Raw genomic sequence first — 15,739 nt, 5'->3', positions numbered from 1 at the left:
ACGCCAACAACCCTTTGTTGGCATAAATAGAGATCCTCGTGCTAACACACTAGCACTTCATGTGATATCCGCAGCACCATGTGTAAGGCATACATTAACAGAGATAACTATTGCACTTTTGCGGCAACGAGCGATCGATTTATGAGTGAACTGGTAAATGACCAGCAGACAGAGGGAGGCAGATGTTACGACCATCCTAACCAAGATAATTAATCTGCTTGGAACGTATCCATAAGTCCACCATACTTACCATCATCAACCTACCAACTCTTTGCCTAAACCCTAGGGTTCCATGTTACTATATCAAGTTCATCATCACCAATTTCATATGTTCACTAATCCTGTAAAAGACACTTCCCAACATCCCGACATCATGTATAAGCACTTCTACCACCAAAGATAACTAACCATAAAACAGCTAGGTTCCAAAGAATGATAAGGAAAAAATCTAGAAAAAACTCTAATATAGGTGACTACCCGTTAGATTAATAGACACTGGATACAATTCATAAAACAAAATATTTAAAAACATAGATTCAAGATGATCAAGAACACTTGCCTTCTCCTTGCAGTTGCTAAATGTACTCTACCTCCTGGTCTTGACATTCCTCAAACTGATCCGGGACGTTGTTGTGTAATCGCACAATTACCGGTAAAGCATACAAATAAAACACACTAAGAAAGGTAAAAAAATAAAAGAATAAGAAGACAAAACCTATCTAGAAAGATAGAGCTCTGAAAAATGAATCTAACAATATAAGAATCGCTTAAAAAGGAGCTAGAATGAAAAAGATATGCTAAAAACAATATTAGGGTTTAATCTGAAAAAGAAAAAAGACTTAATTTGAAAGAAACATAAAGTTTAGGAGCTTTTTTGTAAAAAATAGAGGGACTAAACTATAAAAAGATGGGGTCTTTTGTGAAAATAGAAAAGTTTAGGGATCTATTTGCAAAATTACCAATTAGTGAAATTATTTTTATACTAAAAACCTCTTTTAATTCGTAGGGCTGACTGGGCTTGACATGTGGACTACTCGTAAGCTGGACGACTGATGTGCACGCAGGGGTGCTGATTGTGATTAAGTGCATGACATGTGGCAGATTTCCACTGGCTACAGAAGGGGTACGATTAAAAGTTAATCGTGACCACTGGCTTGAGATTGGACGGCGGGGGGAGGTTTGGACGACCGGGGAAAAAAGAGCACAACAGTGCCGAGGGGGAGGCGGCGGCGCACTCGTCAGAGAGATGCTGGAATCACATTTCGGTGCACGACAATTGCTAGCGAGCGGCAGAAAACCGTTTTGGGGCTTACCAAGGTCAGCGAGGCTTGGGAAGATGCATTGCGACAATGGAGGCGGCAAAGGCCTTGGGAACTCGTCGGCGAGGCGGCTCCAGCAGCCAAACGGTGAAGGTGATGGTAGCTTGAGCTTCAGCGGAGGCAGATGCGTCTGCTAGTCTGGATCAGAGACGACGCAGCCGAAGGCGCAGAGTGAAGGCGGGAAGCGATTGAGGCATCTTCGGGTAGGTGAGCTGAGCGGGCACGCGCGGCTAGGCCAGCGTGCTCGGAGCTAGGTCGAGAGCACGACTGGCGGCAGGTTGGGCTGAGAGAAGGGAGAGAGGAGGGAGGCCCGTCTGGGGGTACTTTCCTTTTTCATTTTCATTTTCTATATTCTTTTGAAAATCAAAATAATACAAATCAATTCAAATAAAAAGTCACAAAACAAATCTAAACAAAAACAAAAGAAACCCTATATGACTAATAACAGCATGAATGCATCTCTAGCAAATATTACCTATGTCAATTTGGAATTTAATTTTATAAAATAGATTGTAACCTATTTTATTGATTTAAACTCAATTAATTCTAGAAAATTTTAGGAATTGCAAAAGTCAAAAAACCGGGTGTTACATTGTTGGTCGGAGGTACTGTTTACTGCTCGGAGTTATTATTCACTAGCTAAAATTACTGTTTATTAGTCTATGTTTAATAATCAAAGTTACTGTTTATTAGTCACTATTAACAGATTGAATTACTATTTGTAGTAGGAGGTACTAATAAAAAATGTAACCACTATAATAACTACTGTAAATATTAAATCTTAACATCAATAACGTTCCACGTCCATTTTAGCGCGTAGCTTATCTATCCGGCATCACTACTACTCAGGTAGTTGCCGCGCACCTTCCCACTAGTGGAAGCTGATTTTTTTTTGACTCTTCACCATTGAATACAGTTGTAGTATCTGAACATGAACGCGCGCACTCACCCCACACATACGAATCCACTCCACACACACCCCTAATGCACGCACATACTAGCCATACAACTACACGCAGCTTGAAGAAATCGTCCATCCGAATATCACCAGGATCCATCGAGAATTCCGTAGACGACGAGCACATCGTAATCCCTTCTATAGCATCACGCCCAAAAAATTGAGAAAACCGAAATAAATCGGAACCCCCGTGCGTCACCGGGCTTCGAGCCCGGGTGAGTCCGGCTCACCACCCGAGCCTTACCACCGTGCCGAAGGCACGTTCGCCAGTGGAAGCTGATTGGTGTGGTGGCCGGAGGCGGGCGGCAACGTGGTGCCCGGAGGAGCCTCGAGGGAGACGTGGGCTAGTAGGAGCACGACGCGTTCGCCCCCGCCGCAAGCAAACACTGTGACGGTGCCCATCACCACATGCTTGGGCCCATAGGGTTGCAGTACTGGGTCGTCAGTGACGCAGGCCTTTCACAGCCCGGCCCGGCCCGGTCCGGAAAGCCTTGCGATGAGGCGCGGGAGGCGACACGCGGCGATTTCTGTGGCGTCAGAGGCAGGCGACAACCACAACTAGGGGAAAGGAGAGGTGGTGGTGGTGGGATGGCAGCGCCAGCGGCGGAGGGGGCGGCTGCGGTGGCGCTGCGGGCAGTGCTGGCGCGTGCGGGGAGGGCGGCGGAGCGGTCGGGGCGCGCAGCGGAGGCGGCGCGGGTGGTGGCGGTTGGGAAGACCAAGCCCATGTCGATGCTGCGGCAGCTCTACGACGCCGGGCATCGCTGCTTCGGCGAGAACTACGTCCAGGAAATCATCACCAAGGCCCCGCAGGTTCGGATATCCGCTCGAATTTGCTTCGATTGATTGTTCTGCAACTCTGCAGCTCATTGAGCATATAGAAATGATTTCTTCTACCATGTTTGCAGCTTCCGGAAGATGTCAGGTGGCATTTCATTGGGCATTTGCAGAGCAACAAAGTGAAACCACTATTAAGTATGCTTATATTCTTCCACTGTGTAGATTCATACCTTTCTTTCAGTCGTTTTGTGGATTGCCAATTGGATACCACATCTGCATGTGGAATTGTGGATAACCTACTTATATACTAGACAACTTGGGGGGGGGGGGGGAGTGACATGTATTGATAAAGTTACTAATATACACCAAGAGTTATAGTTCATTCTTAGTTCCTCTTCTCATTTTTCAGCTGCTGTCCCAAATCTTGATATGGTTGAGGGTGTAGATAATGAAAAGGTAAGCATGCTTCTTATATAGAATCGATCCTTATCTTCTACACATAACTGTGGATGCCTGGATTGACACAAAACGTCTACATATTTTCAGATTGCTAATCACCTTGACCGTGCTGTAAATAACTTAGGAAGGGAGCCCTTGAAAGTTTTGGTTCAAGTGAACACTAGTGGAGAAGAATGTGCGTGCAGAACTAATATATTCAAAACTTCCATCTCTTGATTAGTAGTCATTCCTTTGAGTACTTCTGTAGTTTTCTTTCTCATTTGCCTTGATCTAATGGTTTTTTTTTTTCCGGTTAAACAACACATCTCACAACATGCTTCAGTTATCATATTTTTGCATCTAATATGTAATCTTTAGAATGTCTTATTTTTTGTCTTAGAAGTCAAGCCATTACTTCAGAAACAATTAACCTTATGGCAAAATTGAAGCCACTGCCATGCTGCGTTATTTACATTCGTCTTTTGTGTGATTATATACTCATATGTTCTTACAGCAACGGATTTTCATTGATTCAGCAAAATCTGGCATTGATCCCTCCAAATGTGTCGAGCTTGCTAAGCATGTGAAACTAGCATGCCCACATCTAATATTTTCAGGTCTGATGACAATAGGAATGAAAGACTACTCCTCAACACCAGAAAATTTTAAGGTGCTTTTCCATTACTAGATCATCACAAATGAACAATGTGTTTTGGCTTTTGTAACATGTCGTTTTGTGTGATCTGAACACAGGCACTGGTAGGTTGTAAGATTGAAGTTTGCAAGGCCCTTGGGATACCAACTGAACAGTTTGAACTCTCCATGGGAATGTCCGGTGACTTTGAGCTAGCTGTAAGAAATTCTTGCAATTCATGTTTACAGAGAGATTAAAGCAAAACAACAAATAGGTGCAAACACTATAGAATTCCTAGAGCTCCATTAACTATTGTTAGCCTTTTTCAGATAGAGATGGGCAGCACGAATGTGAGGATTGGATCAACTATTTTTGGACCAAGAGAGTATCCAAACAAAAAGCAGAACCAGTGAGATTCAACACATAATCATCATCTAAATATCCAATTCTCACAAGTCTGTTCCGTTTGCTCTTAGTCGATTTTTTACTGCCTTTATAAGCATGATGCCATACAAATGCACATGTGAACATGTAATATATGCAAATGTACAACTCCATACAACACTGTAAAGGAAAATGATATAATCTTATATTGTATTATCGATACTTTCATCTTCTTCATAAAAATATTTCTTTCCCATGCTTGACTGCTGCTCACCTGCAGATTTTTGATATTTTACTTTTGTGTGGTGAAAAGATAACTAATTCTATACGCCTCCCCGGCCTCATCTGTCTCTCTCTAAGTCTTCTCGTCTTTCTGGTTATGTATTCCTTGTTGCTGATTCGTTCAAAGTAATGTGTACAACATTATGTTTTATTCCTGGATGAGAATCATTTGTCTTTAGACATTAGGAAAACAACATGATAACTTGCAACGAATGGTTTGTACTTATTGATTATGGTACATTCATTCAGGACCAGAGAATTAACAATTGAGTAAACATTCACTCAGATCAGCGTCATAAGAACCAAGCAAACTTGATTTATATACACAAACAAGGTTAGTTAACCTTATCAGTACAAACTAAAACACGGACAACACAGACATCCTGGTTCATGGGCCATAGTTCGTACCTGGACTAGCATACTATCTGGCAAACAAAAATACATGACTCACATCCTACACATTCTTAGACTACCTTCTTGGTTTGCCACTCTAAAGTAATTTTAATTGTCCTACAGTGAGTCTCACTAACTGAATATAGACATCACGTTTGATGGATCTAGGCAGGCAACAAAAGTTGGGGCCATCTAGCACATACAGCGGCGGTTAATCCCATTGTGGTCATGGCGTTCCAGCTATCTTCTTCAGTTTCTTCCATTTGTCGTTCAAATCAGCTGGCGAGTGGTCTTGATGGAAGATATCAGCGCCATGTTTCTTGATCCTTTTCCATGGTATGTTTTGACCTTTCCTAAATGCCCCACCAAAATACTACATTGGAAAAGATATACAGCAGTTAAGTTGCAGACAACAAGCAGCAACACCAAATAGGGGAGGGAAGAAAATAATATGATGCATACCTTCAGAGCTTTTACCTCATCTTCAGTCCAGTGTACTCTTCTTCGATGCAAAATACAAGGAGAGGCCCTTGAAAACAAGCAGTGCTAATTCAACTTACAGTTCAAGAGAGCTTCTTAGCTCTCGGAAATTTCAGAGAAAGGTGCAAGTGTCCACCGGTTAGATGTTGTAGTGCCAGCATCCTCTGAATTCGTGCTTTCTGTATGTTTTGCATGCGATCCTAATCCAACTCTTTTAGTTTTAGCTATATGTCAACAGAGATGCAATATAAGAATTGCGTATATGCAGAGCAACTACTAGCATTTCTACAACTCCGGGGTGACTCCACCCATCACTACCCTAGCCCTAGCCCTCCCCACCTAGATCTGGCAGCGCCGCCATAGCCGGTGACGGCTATCTCCGTTCCTCTCCATCTTCCCCTTCCCCGCCTCCCTCCTCTCCCCTCTTCCTCCTGCCCCTGTTGTATGTCGCGATTCCTCCATCTGTTCGCCGGAGTTCATCGGATTTGTCGTTTCCTGGCCGTATCCGCGTTGGAGTTCATCGGATCTGTCATTTCCTGGCCGGATCTGTGCAGTAGCGTGTCGCAACTACCCGGTTCTGGCCTGCTGTCCCGGTCGAGCTTCCGACCGCAGTTGGCGCGGCATGCTGGTGCTAGCTTTTGGTCGGCCTTCTCTCCTTGCTAGGTGCTGCCGTGGGCGCCCTGGAAGGGCTATCAATGGCCCTGGTGTGCCTTGCGGATGACCGTGGGTCGTTCTCCCTGCCATCCTACTGGTCTTCAGTCGGTTCCACTTTCGGCCGACCGTAGGCTTGCTTTTGGCCGGCTGCTGGCCGCTGGGGACCTAATGCTCTATACGGTCTTCTCTATTGGAGGGTGTATCACTTGGGCCTTCGTGCTCCGCTTTTGTGTGCTGCTAGTTGTTCATTTGCAGTTGCTTGGTCCGGTTGATCTGTTGAGCTTCTAGGTTCACTGGGTTGCGCCGTGGTCTGGGGATTTACGGGCGAAAGTCTTAATTGGCATCTTTGCCGACGACGGTGGCACCCACAAGCATCATTACCTCCGAGAGGCGTCATGTTGTAGCTTCCCCCTGGGTTCTCTCCGGTTGAAAACCCTGTTTGGCTTCCCGAAAACCCTGGTTGTTCCTTTGCAGGTGCTTGGTCCGGCAGATTCGTTGAGCTTCTAGGTTCATTGGGTTGCACCGTGGTCAGAGGATTTACAGGCGAAAGCCCTAATTGGCATCTTTACCGATGATGGTGGCTCCTTTGCCACTTCTTCCTGAAGGCATCGTTTCAGAGAGATCCATTGTTCCTTATCGTTGCAACCGGCAGCTTCTCTTTTCAGGACACACTCCGTTGTTGATCTTCCTACCACCTTTTGACGCTTCGCGTTAGTGACTGCGCTCCGATGTCCCAGGGCCCGTCTGTTGTGCTTGTGGTTTGGCGTGGGGTTGCTAACCGAGTTGGTAGTCAAGCGTGGGAGCAGGGCTTCGCCTGTTGGGGTTCTGGTTGAGGTGCTAGCTGGGTACGGTTGTTTGCGGGATGATGTTGCTTGGTGTGGGTGCCGCTAATTGTTCAGTTGGGCTGCTTGGCCGTATTGTATGGCGTACTATTGTAACGTGTGTTCCGAATTGTATGCTGCTTTCCTGGACCTTTGTTTCCGGTTGCTTAGGGGCTTGGAGGGTTTCTTTTCTTTCTATGTCTTACGTGCTAGCTTCGCTCCGCGGGTTATAATGCTATGCTTGTCAAGGTTTTTGGACCCAGTTTTTTTTATAAATTGGGTCGACTTTTTCTTAATGCAATAACACGCAGCTCTCCTGAGTATTGATTTTTTTTTTGCATATATAAACAATAAATCTCCTCGTTGAAAATGTCAGTGTGGAAAAGATACCATCATAACCAAAAATGTATAAGTGACACTGTAAGGTCATTTCATTGGGCCATCCTTGGTAGTAGCATTTTATGATCTTTCCCAAGCAAATATTGAACCTGGTGAATACATAGGCTTTGGCAAGGATGCTCTCTTGTCAGGGAGCAGATCGATACCGCGCGGCACTTCAAGCGAACCTGTTCATCTTCTTTGCCTCCCCTTCGGCTCTTTCTCGCTGTCCTAGGATCTGCCACCGCCACATTAACCTGGTGTTGATTTGATACCCTCATCTTGCCTGCCGCAACGGCAGAGCCACCACCGGTCGAGCCATCGACCTGAGGCTTCCCTCTAAACCTACCCCTCATCAAACCCCAACCATAAAATCCTAACCCGACGAAGGAGGCATGGGGAGGAGGTGCGGGTGTAGGAGGAAAGCACGTGAGGTAGTTGTGTGGTACCACGCACATGGTATATCTCTACTATATATAATATTATAAAACTAGTAAGATAGTTTACGCTAATAACATGATTAATCTTGCTGTAATATTTTATCATAATAATCTTTGATTAAAAGTTAGTTTTTTTACCAGGTCAGTATCATTTAGTTACAAAACACATAAAATTAGAAAAAAATCAGAATTATGTTAGTGGAAAAGGAAACTATTTATGTTTTAAACTTGTACTTGAATTGTATACATGTATTGATTCAATTCGTATATATTTTAATCAAATGTTAAAATCATACGTGAGGTTTAGTCTGCTCAACTAAAATCAGAATAGTTTTATTTTGTTTGTTGCCTACTTGATATGATGATCTTAAACTATATTGTGTTTTTTAATCTATTACTTAGTAAGAATTTTTTAAAAAATAATTATTTTTATTATGAATTTTAGCTATTGATTAATTGTATTTTACATAAACACTTTATTTAGGTATTTGATTTTTATAAGAATATTTGATAGGGATACTTATTTGTTCTATTCTAACCCTAATTTTAATTATTTTTATTTTTATTTTATTTAAACTCTGTATTTAAATATTTTGCTTCTCAAACCGTATGGAAATTGAACTGCTAATTTTCTGTAATTTTTAGTTTTGAATTTAGGTATTTATTAATCATATTTGATATGGACTCTTTGTTTTATAAATTTAGCTATTTATTAATCATATTTGATATGTGCTTTTTGCCTAATCTAGATAGTTAGATGTTCATAACAATGAATAGTCTAGATCATTTTTTTGATTAAAGTGGTAATTTTGTGATCTTAAAAGCGAACATGATGACTTTTTTTCATTTTAAATAATAATATAATAGATATGAGTTAGTTTTCATATCACATCTTATCTTATTCTCTTCTCATCTAATAAAAATCTAAAAATTCAAATAATTTACTAACTTTTACTATCCACCCTCGTTTTTTAGTCTCGCTGCCTCGTTACCGGCTACGGCTATATGAGTCATTTTACTAATAAAAATTAATGAAGAAATTAGAGGAAAATCAACAATTAATATCTTTTTTTTATACTATCTGAACTCAAATTAGGGTATGTGCAGTGGTATAGACGGTTGTTGTCCGTAATACGATTCCATATCACATAGGTACAATATAATAGATAGGCTATTGTGTGAGTTGACTGCAAATAATCTAAATGACACTCAATTATTAAATGACACGTGTAAAGTTGAGACCATAAATAACAGACGACATCTATATAAATATAAAATATTATCTATAAGAGTGGTTGTCTAATATTTTAGACCATCTGTTAATTAATAGATGGTATTTTTCTCGGTCTTGTTTTTTTTCCTCCACGTTCGATAAAATCCTAGGTGACTTCTAGATAGCTGATGTCACCTCATTATACACGCTCTTATAATATTCTACTGACATATTTATTTAATGACGCTCTAACATCTCTATATATATATCCATATTTTGAGTTTATGTTTGAAATTATTATGTTTAGTATTTATATTTTCATTGTAATGTAATATATTTATTTGCATGTGGCAGCGGGTGCAACGCGAGGTCCGGCACAAGTTGGCCGGAAGACGGCCATGATCGCATCTCTCTCTCTCTCTCTCTCTCTCTCTCTCTCTCTCTCTGCGCGGTGGGTTGTTCGAAATTGGATTTGGGGAGAAAAGCACACACACTGGATCTTGACGGGAGGAGGCGAGCTCGAGCGGGCCACTTCAGAGTTGGGCATGAGTGGGTGGGGAAGTTTCAAGAATCGCTTGACCCATTGGATTCGTTCGGCTCATGGGCTTCCGATTCCGAACTCCTCTTTCCCCGGCCCCCCTCCTCCCAATCCCTTCGCCGCCGCCCCCTGCACGATCGGCCAGTCCAGCAACCGCCGCCTCCTGCACCCCTTGCCTCCCGAGAATCTGAAGAATCTAAAAATTCTTTACAGATTGGATTTCTCAATGGCAGGCCCTGGGGATGTCGAGGTGTGACGTTGAAGTTGAAGAATCATCCTCCATGGGGATGTCCATGGGGGAGCTACGCGTTGAAGTTGAAGCATCATCCTCCAGGGAGACTGGAATCGCCCTGCATGGTGCGTATCCCTGACTAGGGCTCTTTTCTGATTCACTAATATTTGCAATCATGTGTGTAATTTAAACTAGTGATAATTAATTCGTTCCACGTAGTGTTAGTTTATTACTGGTACTGCTTACACTAGTATTTCGTGTTACAACTAGTTGAGCTGTGTCGATTTTGGTTCAGAGAATGGCGGTGATGTTGTTGCTGCTGAAAACGATGACATATGGGATGATGCTTCAGATTCTCTAGGTTATGCGTCTACCTTAGACAGAGAATGGATGCACAGGCATAATCAGTTTCATAAGGTATATCCCAAAATGGTTGGGGACACGATGGTCAATTATCATTGTTCAACGGATTTCTTTGACCGAAGGTGTGTTTAATATTTTAAAGATTTCGATTTTACTCTAGATGGGCTATAGGGATGGCATAACAGAAGGGCAGAAGGACTCTGCCCAGGAGGGCTTCAGTGTCGGGTTTAGGCAATCTGTAAACGTTGGCTACACGTGGGGCCTTGCTCGCGGGATTACCAGGTAAACGTGCATTCTTATCATGGTAAGATTAGTTTCCTTGTATGATCATTCACTTCTAAGTTCTAACATGCTCTTTGATTATCTTTCAGTGCTCTAGCTAGTCTTCCTGACAGCTTGAAAGAAAAACTGCTGCCAGATGTCCACTCCAGAGGAAAATTACAGGATCTACAGAACTCTGTGCAAGAAATTTCAGTGGATGACACGCTTCAGATGTTTCATGAAAGCATTTGTCAGAACAATCATCCTTCAGGGAATCCGCATGTAACATCAGGAGAAGATGGGGCTGCAGATTCTAATAGGCTCAAATGCCTATCAAAGGATCTTGTGTTGTTGTTGCATGAATGCCGGATATAAAGGTAACTGAAGAATTGGCATGAGATTCATGAACAAATTGCCCAGAAATTGCAACCACTACGAATCTCTCAAGTCTCAAGTCTGGCAGAATCACTTGCACTGGATTCGCAGAATATTGAACATCCACCAGGGCTATATGTGAATGTGATTCAGGGATCTTATTTGGGATGGAGCTGATACTCAAAATGCTTGAACATCGGAGACTTAGAACTCTAGATTTTATGAATATATATGTAACTGTAAATCCTGAGATTCTACATGTCAATCATATCTCCTTTTTGCTGCAAGCTATAATTAGTATTTTAACTGTAACTCCTATAAACTCGCAATTTGAATTCAAAAGCAATGTTTTTCTTCCTGAATTTTGCCATCTTCCTGAATAACCCTGACCACGTCTTCCTTGGGAAGTATAGAACCTGATATAATGGTTACCCTCAGTGCAGGAAATCTTTACAGAAGCTTGAAAACATTCTTGTATTTGTCAATCTTTCATGGTTAATTTCTAAGTTCTAAAGTGGTAAGGCTGCTCAGTTAGGGAAGCGGGGGCACTACACTATACGAGTATATGATTAAACCCCTCATCGTCTTGTCCTTTTTATGAGAAACATTTACCTTCTTTTCATGCTTTCTGCAGCCCAAAACTACTAGATAATATACACTGTATTGACATGCAGAAATGCAATTTCTGCAAAGTGTGTACCCTGGTGAAATTCCAGCTTTGCATCAGTTTGCCTCCCCAAAACATGCTCCATTTTGCTGAATTGAAACGTCTCATCTACTCCTGAAAGTTGCCATGGCTTACTGTAACGTTTTATGCTGACATTCTGAATGGTCCGTGATAGTTTTACAGCACACCATATCAGTGATGGTCTGCTTCTACTACAAGTTCACAACGGGTTGGTGGTTGGATCAGCAAGATGAGCGGTTGCTCGTTCAGATTGTATCAGGTTGGTGGGAGCATCAAACCTTGTATCCGTTGTGACCTGTGTGTCTTGTTTTCAGTATTGATGCCATTTATTCCTGATATTGCAATGCTTGATCTTCGTTGTCGTTTTATCCGTTGGAAGCACTTCTTGATATGTTTATTCATCAATGCCATTCAATCTCGGTGATGAATGTCTCACCAGTCACCTGCTCTCTTGCTTGGTTCCTCCTAAGTTGGAAGTATCAGCCATACAAATTGATTGACTGGCACTTGAATTTGAAAAAAATAAATATTGCCAAAATTCTAAAGTGTAGATATAATTTATACAATCAATGGTTTTCAGCCCAAACTCCACCCATACCAGTGGTTACTTGGCAGGGATTTAATTTACATCTATTTTGCTTTGTAGACACTAGCAATTTTGGCCCATCTGTCTGAATGTCAGAACAAACAGAACTGCTGACACGCTAATTTGCAATCTTGGGAGGATAGGCATAGCCTGCTTTAGAGTCTCAGTTTGGACTAAAGTCAGCTGCCCTGTTCCGCAATGTCAACATTCAACAGTTGCATTGATTCATCTGTTGCTCCAAGCCTCCAACTAGTATTCAGAAGCATTACCTTATTAAAAGCTCCAAGTAATATTCATACTAATCAGAATGCAACACATGAGTAAAATTTGATCCTAGCTGTTTCATAGTACTGAGGTATTTGAAATTGGGCACGAGTCAAATCAGAATGCTAGAAGATGGACAAGAAAATCAGCAGGACATTTCGACAAATTGGATTGACAAAGAAATCAAGGTTATTATCCATATATGATTACCATCTGAACCAGAAAACAAATGCGGTCAATAAGAGCTTTATTGATCTTTGTCTAAAGGAATACATCTCAACGTTCCTGCCAGTTCTACGAGCCGCACTCATCTCTCATCACTGAACTATCAACATGAGCAAACTAGACATATATACATGCACTAGGTTCTGCACTAACCCAACTCAGTGAGCTTGCAGCCCAACTACCAGATGACAAAACAGTTACAGTAAGCAGTTCTCTGCTCTCTCTCCTTGTTGAGCAGGTCTCTGGCACTAATATTGCAGTGACCACTGAGTTAGAACCTTCAGATCAGACTAGTTCCAGCTAAACCACAAACTGCAAGATAGATAAAATAGCATCATAATTTGAATCAACAATTTGGTACCACGGCAATTCTAGTAATAGAAGAATTTCCTCCGAGGGTTCCTTACCGCTAAAAAGCTATCAGTTGCATGCTTGCGAAGACCTTGTAAGAGTGAAGCTTGTCTTGTCATCATCGTGCTGCACAGGCTTCTTCTCATTGGCAACCGTGGGTAGAACAGTTTCAAAGGCCTGGACAAGCATCTCCACTTTCCTTTTCTGAGCACGAGCTAATTTTTTCACTGCCTTCCGAAGAGCGTAATCAACCATCCACTCCTCGTCATTCCTTCGATCATTCACCGTCTGATGCTTGAGATCAACCTTCTCTGCCTCCGGGACAGTGTCTACTGGAAGAAAATTTGGACCCTTGGGTTTGAAAGGGCGCATTTGCTCACCACCCTCTTCTGATGTTCTCCTCCTGGCAATGATCAACTTCTTCCTCTGAGAGGACGCAGCATCAGCACAATCAGAACTGACATCTTCAAAGCTCATCCCACTGAGCGCGCTGGAAATGCCATCAATGGAGGATTCCTTTGGAGCTTCGCTTTCGTTACCTGCAGAATCGCCACATTGTTCAACATGCATCAGTAATTGCTTCTTGATTCCAACATGCACTAGTTGAAGCAAACATTGTCAGAAATTTCACCTTCAGCAATGTCTCCTTCATGCTTTGCATCCAGCTCCTCAGAAATGTCCGACTTGCAGACACCGAAGTCTTCGTCTTCATGATCCACCAAGATCTCCTTCTCTTTGAGGCTGCCGCGTTCGCGATGCTTGGTCGTCCCCAACAGCTCGACCGAACCATCCGAGACCACATCACTCGATCCGCAAGAACTGTCCATCGAAGCACCCAAATCTTTCGCCGCCGCCTCCACATCATCCCCGCAACTCAGGTGATCAAACATGACGTACTCCATCCGCCTCACCATCGCGTTCATCTCCTCCGTGGAGAGATCGCTGCAGCTCACATCCGAGCTCACCGTCGGCGCGGCGGCCCCGGCGCCGGCGTGTATCTCGACGAAGTAACCATCGCCGCCGCCGTTGTTGGTCTTGCGGAACGGGGAGGCGCCCTTGAGCTTCATGCTCTGCTGCGTCTTGATCAGCCGCCTCCGCGACGCCAGGAAGCTCCCCAGCGGGACCACGGACGCGTGGACGTGGCCCTTGAGGGAGCAGTATGCGTACGGGCAGACGTGCGCCGCTGCGGGTCCGCCGGCCTTCATTGTGGAGGAGCACGTGGCCCTGCCCACGCGCTGCGCCTCGGCGAACACCACCTTCGCTCTCACCGGCTCCCGCTTCGGCGGCGGCGCGGGAGCCGCCTCCCTCCCCACTGCGCGGCCGATCCTCGAGTCGGAGCTGCTTGTCGCCCTCATGTAGTTGGGGACCGACGCGCGGGCCATGCCGCCGCCTCCCCTGCTTCCCAGATCACGTCGACCGCGCGCCTGACCGACCATCGGCAAGACTTCCTCGGCAACAACGACGGAATCTCTGGGCTTCTTGCGCGCCTGCTTCCTCTGCACCATGGCGGCGGCTGTTTCTTGGAGTTGGAGCCCTCCGCTTCCTTCTCGGTGGCGAAAGCGGTTTTCAGAAGGCGAGAAAGGTGACGCGACGAGAAGGGGAAGGTTTTACTAGGCGGCGGGGTGGGGTGAGCGCGCACAAGGAAGGTGGCGATTCTTGCGAGATGGCGATGGGTTGGATTTCCTTCTCCTGGATTTGGAGGAAGGCGGCGGCGAGGGAGGGCGGGCGGCTCGGGTGGATCGACGCTTTTGGAATCGTCGAGGAGGGGTGATCGGATTCGGAGGTGGCGGAATTTTGAATGCGTCGCCGTATCTTCTGCGGGCGAGGATCCTGTGCTCCCGGTTTTGTGGCATGATCTGTTACTGTGGTATACTAGCACACCACCGCTACTGAACTTAAGCCAACTCCAGCAGAGTCTGCAAATCCAGTACTACAGTAGAGGCTGGCGGTGGATTTGGAGGGAAAAAAAGAACAGTAGAAGGAAGGAAATAGGATAGCTGTTGGAGATAAAAAAAAAATAAGGAATGCTGTAATAGTGATAGGGGTGCTGTAATAGTATTTTTAAGGATGAAAATTTGAGGTAACTATTGGAGATGGCCTTATAAGCCAAGTGCAGTGCAGTGCTTGTCAGTTAGGTGTATAGAGTTCGCCTGATGGCAGCTAAATTCTGTTGAGATTTTTTTAAGGAGCTAGACCCTTTTACAGGATTCCGGCACCTAATTTTATCTTAAATCTAATATTAATAAGTTAATCTAAAGTAGTTTATGTATCTATTTTTAGTTTAAAATATAAATAAAATAGAATTTTTTGAGTTAGGAATATTCTACTTTAATAATTTTTAGAGCTCAAACTCCGCTAAACATGCTCTAAAATTCAATGGAGTATGTGAGATGCATCAAATCTTTGCTGTATGGCATTAATTATGTAGATTGTTACTTTTAGTACTTAATTGTTTGATAAATGTAAGTTGACAGTTAATAGCGGGGAGGTTAAAGAACATGTGTGGGATTAATTCGAAGAACATAGCGTATAACATAAAAGTTTAATGCATGTATTCCGAAACGTGTACAACAATTAGAAATCCCTCCCCTGCTCCTTCAAAATCGTATTTCTCGCCAATTTCGAATCTCATCCATACTAAAAGGGCACTCTCTGTCTTGAAACAACAATATGAAATGTCTAAGA

At 43.4% G+C, this 15,739-nt stretch overlaps 3 protein-coding genes across 5 annotated transcripts; 2 read left to right on the top strand and 1 right to left on the bottom strand.

The window, feature by feature from the left end:
• The first annotated feature begins 2,811 nt into the window (after nucleotides 1-2,811).
• Nucleotides 2,812-4,732, top strand: LOC133909603 (uncharacterized). Of its 3 annotated transcripts, none has more exons than XM_062352107.1 (7): nucleotides 2,812-3,087; nucleotides 3,183-3,249; nucleotides 3,464-3,510; nucleotides 3,601-3,688; nucleotides 4,110-4,162; nucleotides 4,246-4,344; nucleotides 4,456-4,732. In XM_062352107.1, exons 1-7 carry the CDS (start codon nucleotides 2,866-2,868, stop codon nucleotides 4,537-4,539), a joined length of 660 nt encoding a protein of 219 aa, XP_062208091.1. In that variant the 5' UTR covers nucleotides 2,812-2,865; the 3' UTR covers nucleotides 4,540-4,732. The 3 variants fall into 3 exon arrangements, with proteins under 3 accessions (XP_062208091.1, XP_062208092.1, XP_062208090.1); XM_062352106.1 differs by having other exon boundaries at nucleotides 2,814-3,087; nucleotides 4,029-4,162; XM_062352108.1 differs by lacking the exons at nucleotides 3,464-3,510; nucleotides 3,601-3,688 and having other exon boundaries at nucleotides 4,029-4,162.
• A 106-nt stretch (nucleotides 4,733-4,838) lies between these two features.
• Nucleotides 4,839-11,234, top strand: LOC133909604 (uncharacterized). The gene is made up of 5 exons (XM_062352109.1): nucleotides 4,839-5,521; nucleotides 9,526-10,066; nucleotides 10,237-10,358; nucleotides 10,465-10,586; nucleotides 10,676-11,234. The coding sequence occupies exons 2-5, from the start codon at nucleotides 9,952-9,954 to the stop codon at nucleotides 10,938-10,940; spliced, it is 624 nt and encodes a 207-aa protein (XP_062208093.1). The 5' UTR covers nucleotides 4,839-5,521; nucleotides 9,526-9,951; the 3' UTR covers nucleotides 10,941-11,234.
• A 1,431-nt stretch (nucleotides 11,235-12,665) lies between these two features.
• Nucleotides 12,666-14,784, bottom strand: LOC133909599 (calmodulin binding protein PICBP-like). Its single transcript, XM_062352102.1, has 3 exons — nucleotides 13,686-14,784; nucleotides 13,111-13,593; nucleotides 12,666-13,015 (listed from the first exon to the last, which is right to left on the bottom strand). Exons 1-2 carry the CDS (start codon nucleotides 14,557-14,559, stop codon nucleotides 13,124-13,126), a joined length of 1,344 nt encoding a protein of 447 aa, XP_062208086.1. The 5' UTR covers nucleotides 14,560-14,784; the 3' UTR covers nucleotides 12,666-13,015; nucleotides 13,111-13,123.
• Between the last annotated feature and the right edge of the window lie 955 nt (nucleotides 14,785-15,739).

This window comes from Phragmites australis, chromosome 2 (genome assembly GCF_958298935.1).
Source record: "Phragmites australis chromosome 2, lpPhrAust1.1, whole genome shotgun sequence".
In the NCBI taxonomy this organism is placed as follows: domain Eukaryota; kingdom Viridiplantae; phylum Streptophyta; class Magnoliopsida; order Poales; family Poaceae; genus Phragmites; species Phragmites australis.
Note: the sequence above shows the minus strand (reverse complement) of the source record. Positions and strands in the feature narration are given on the sequence as shown.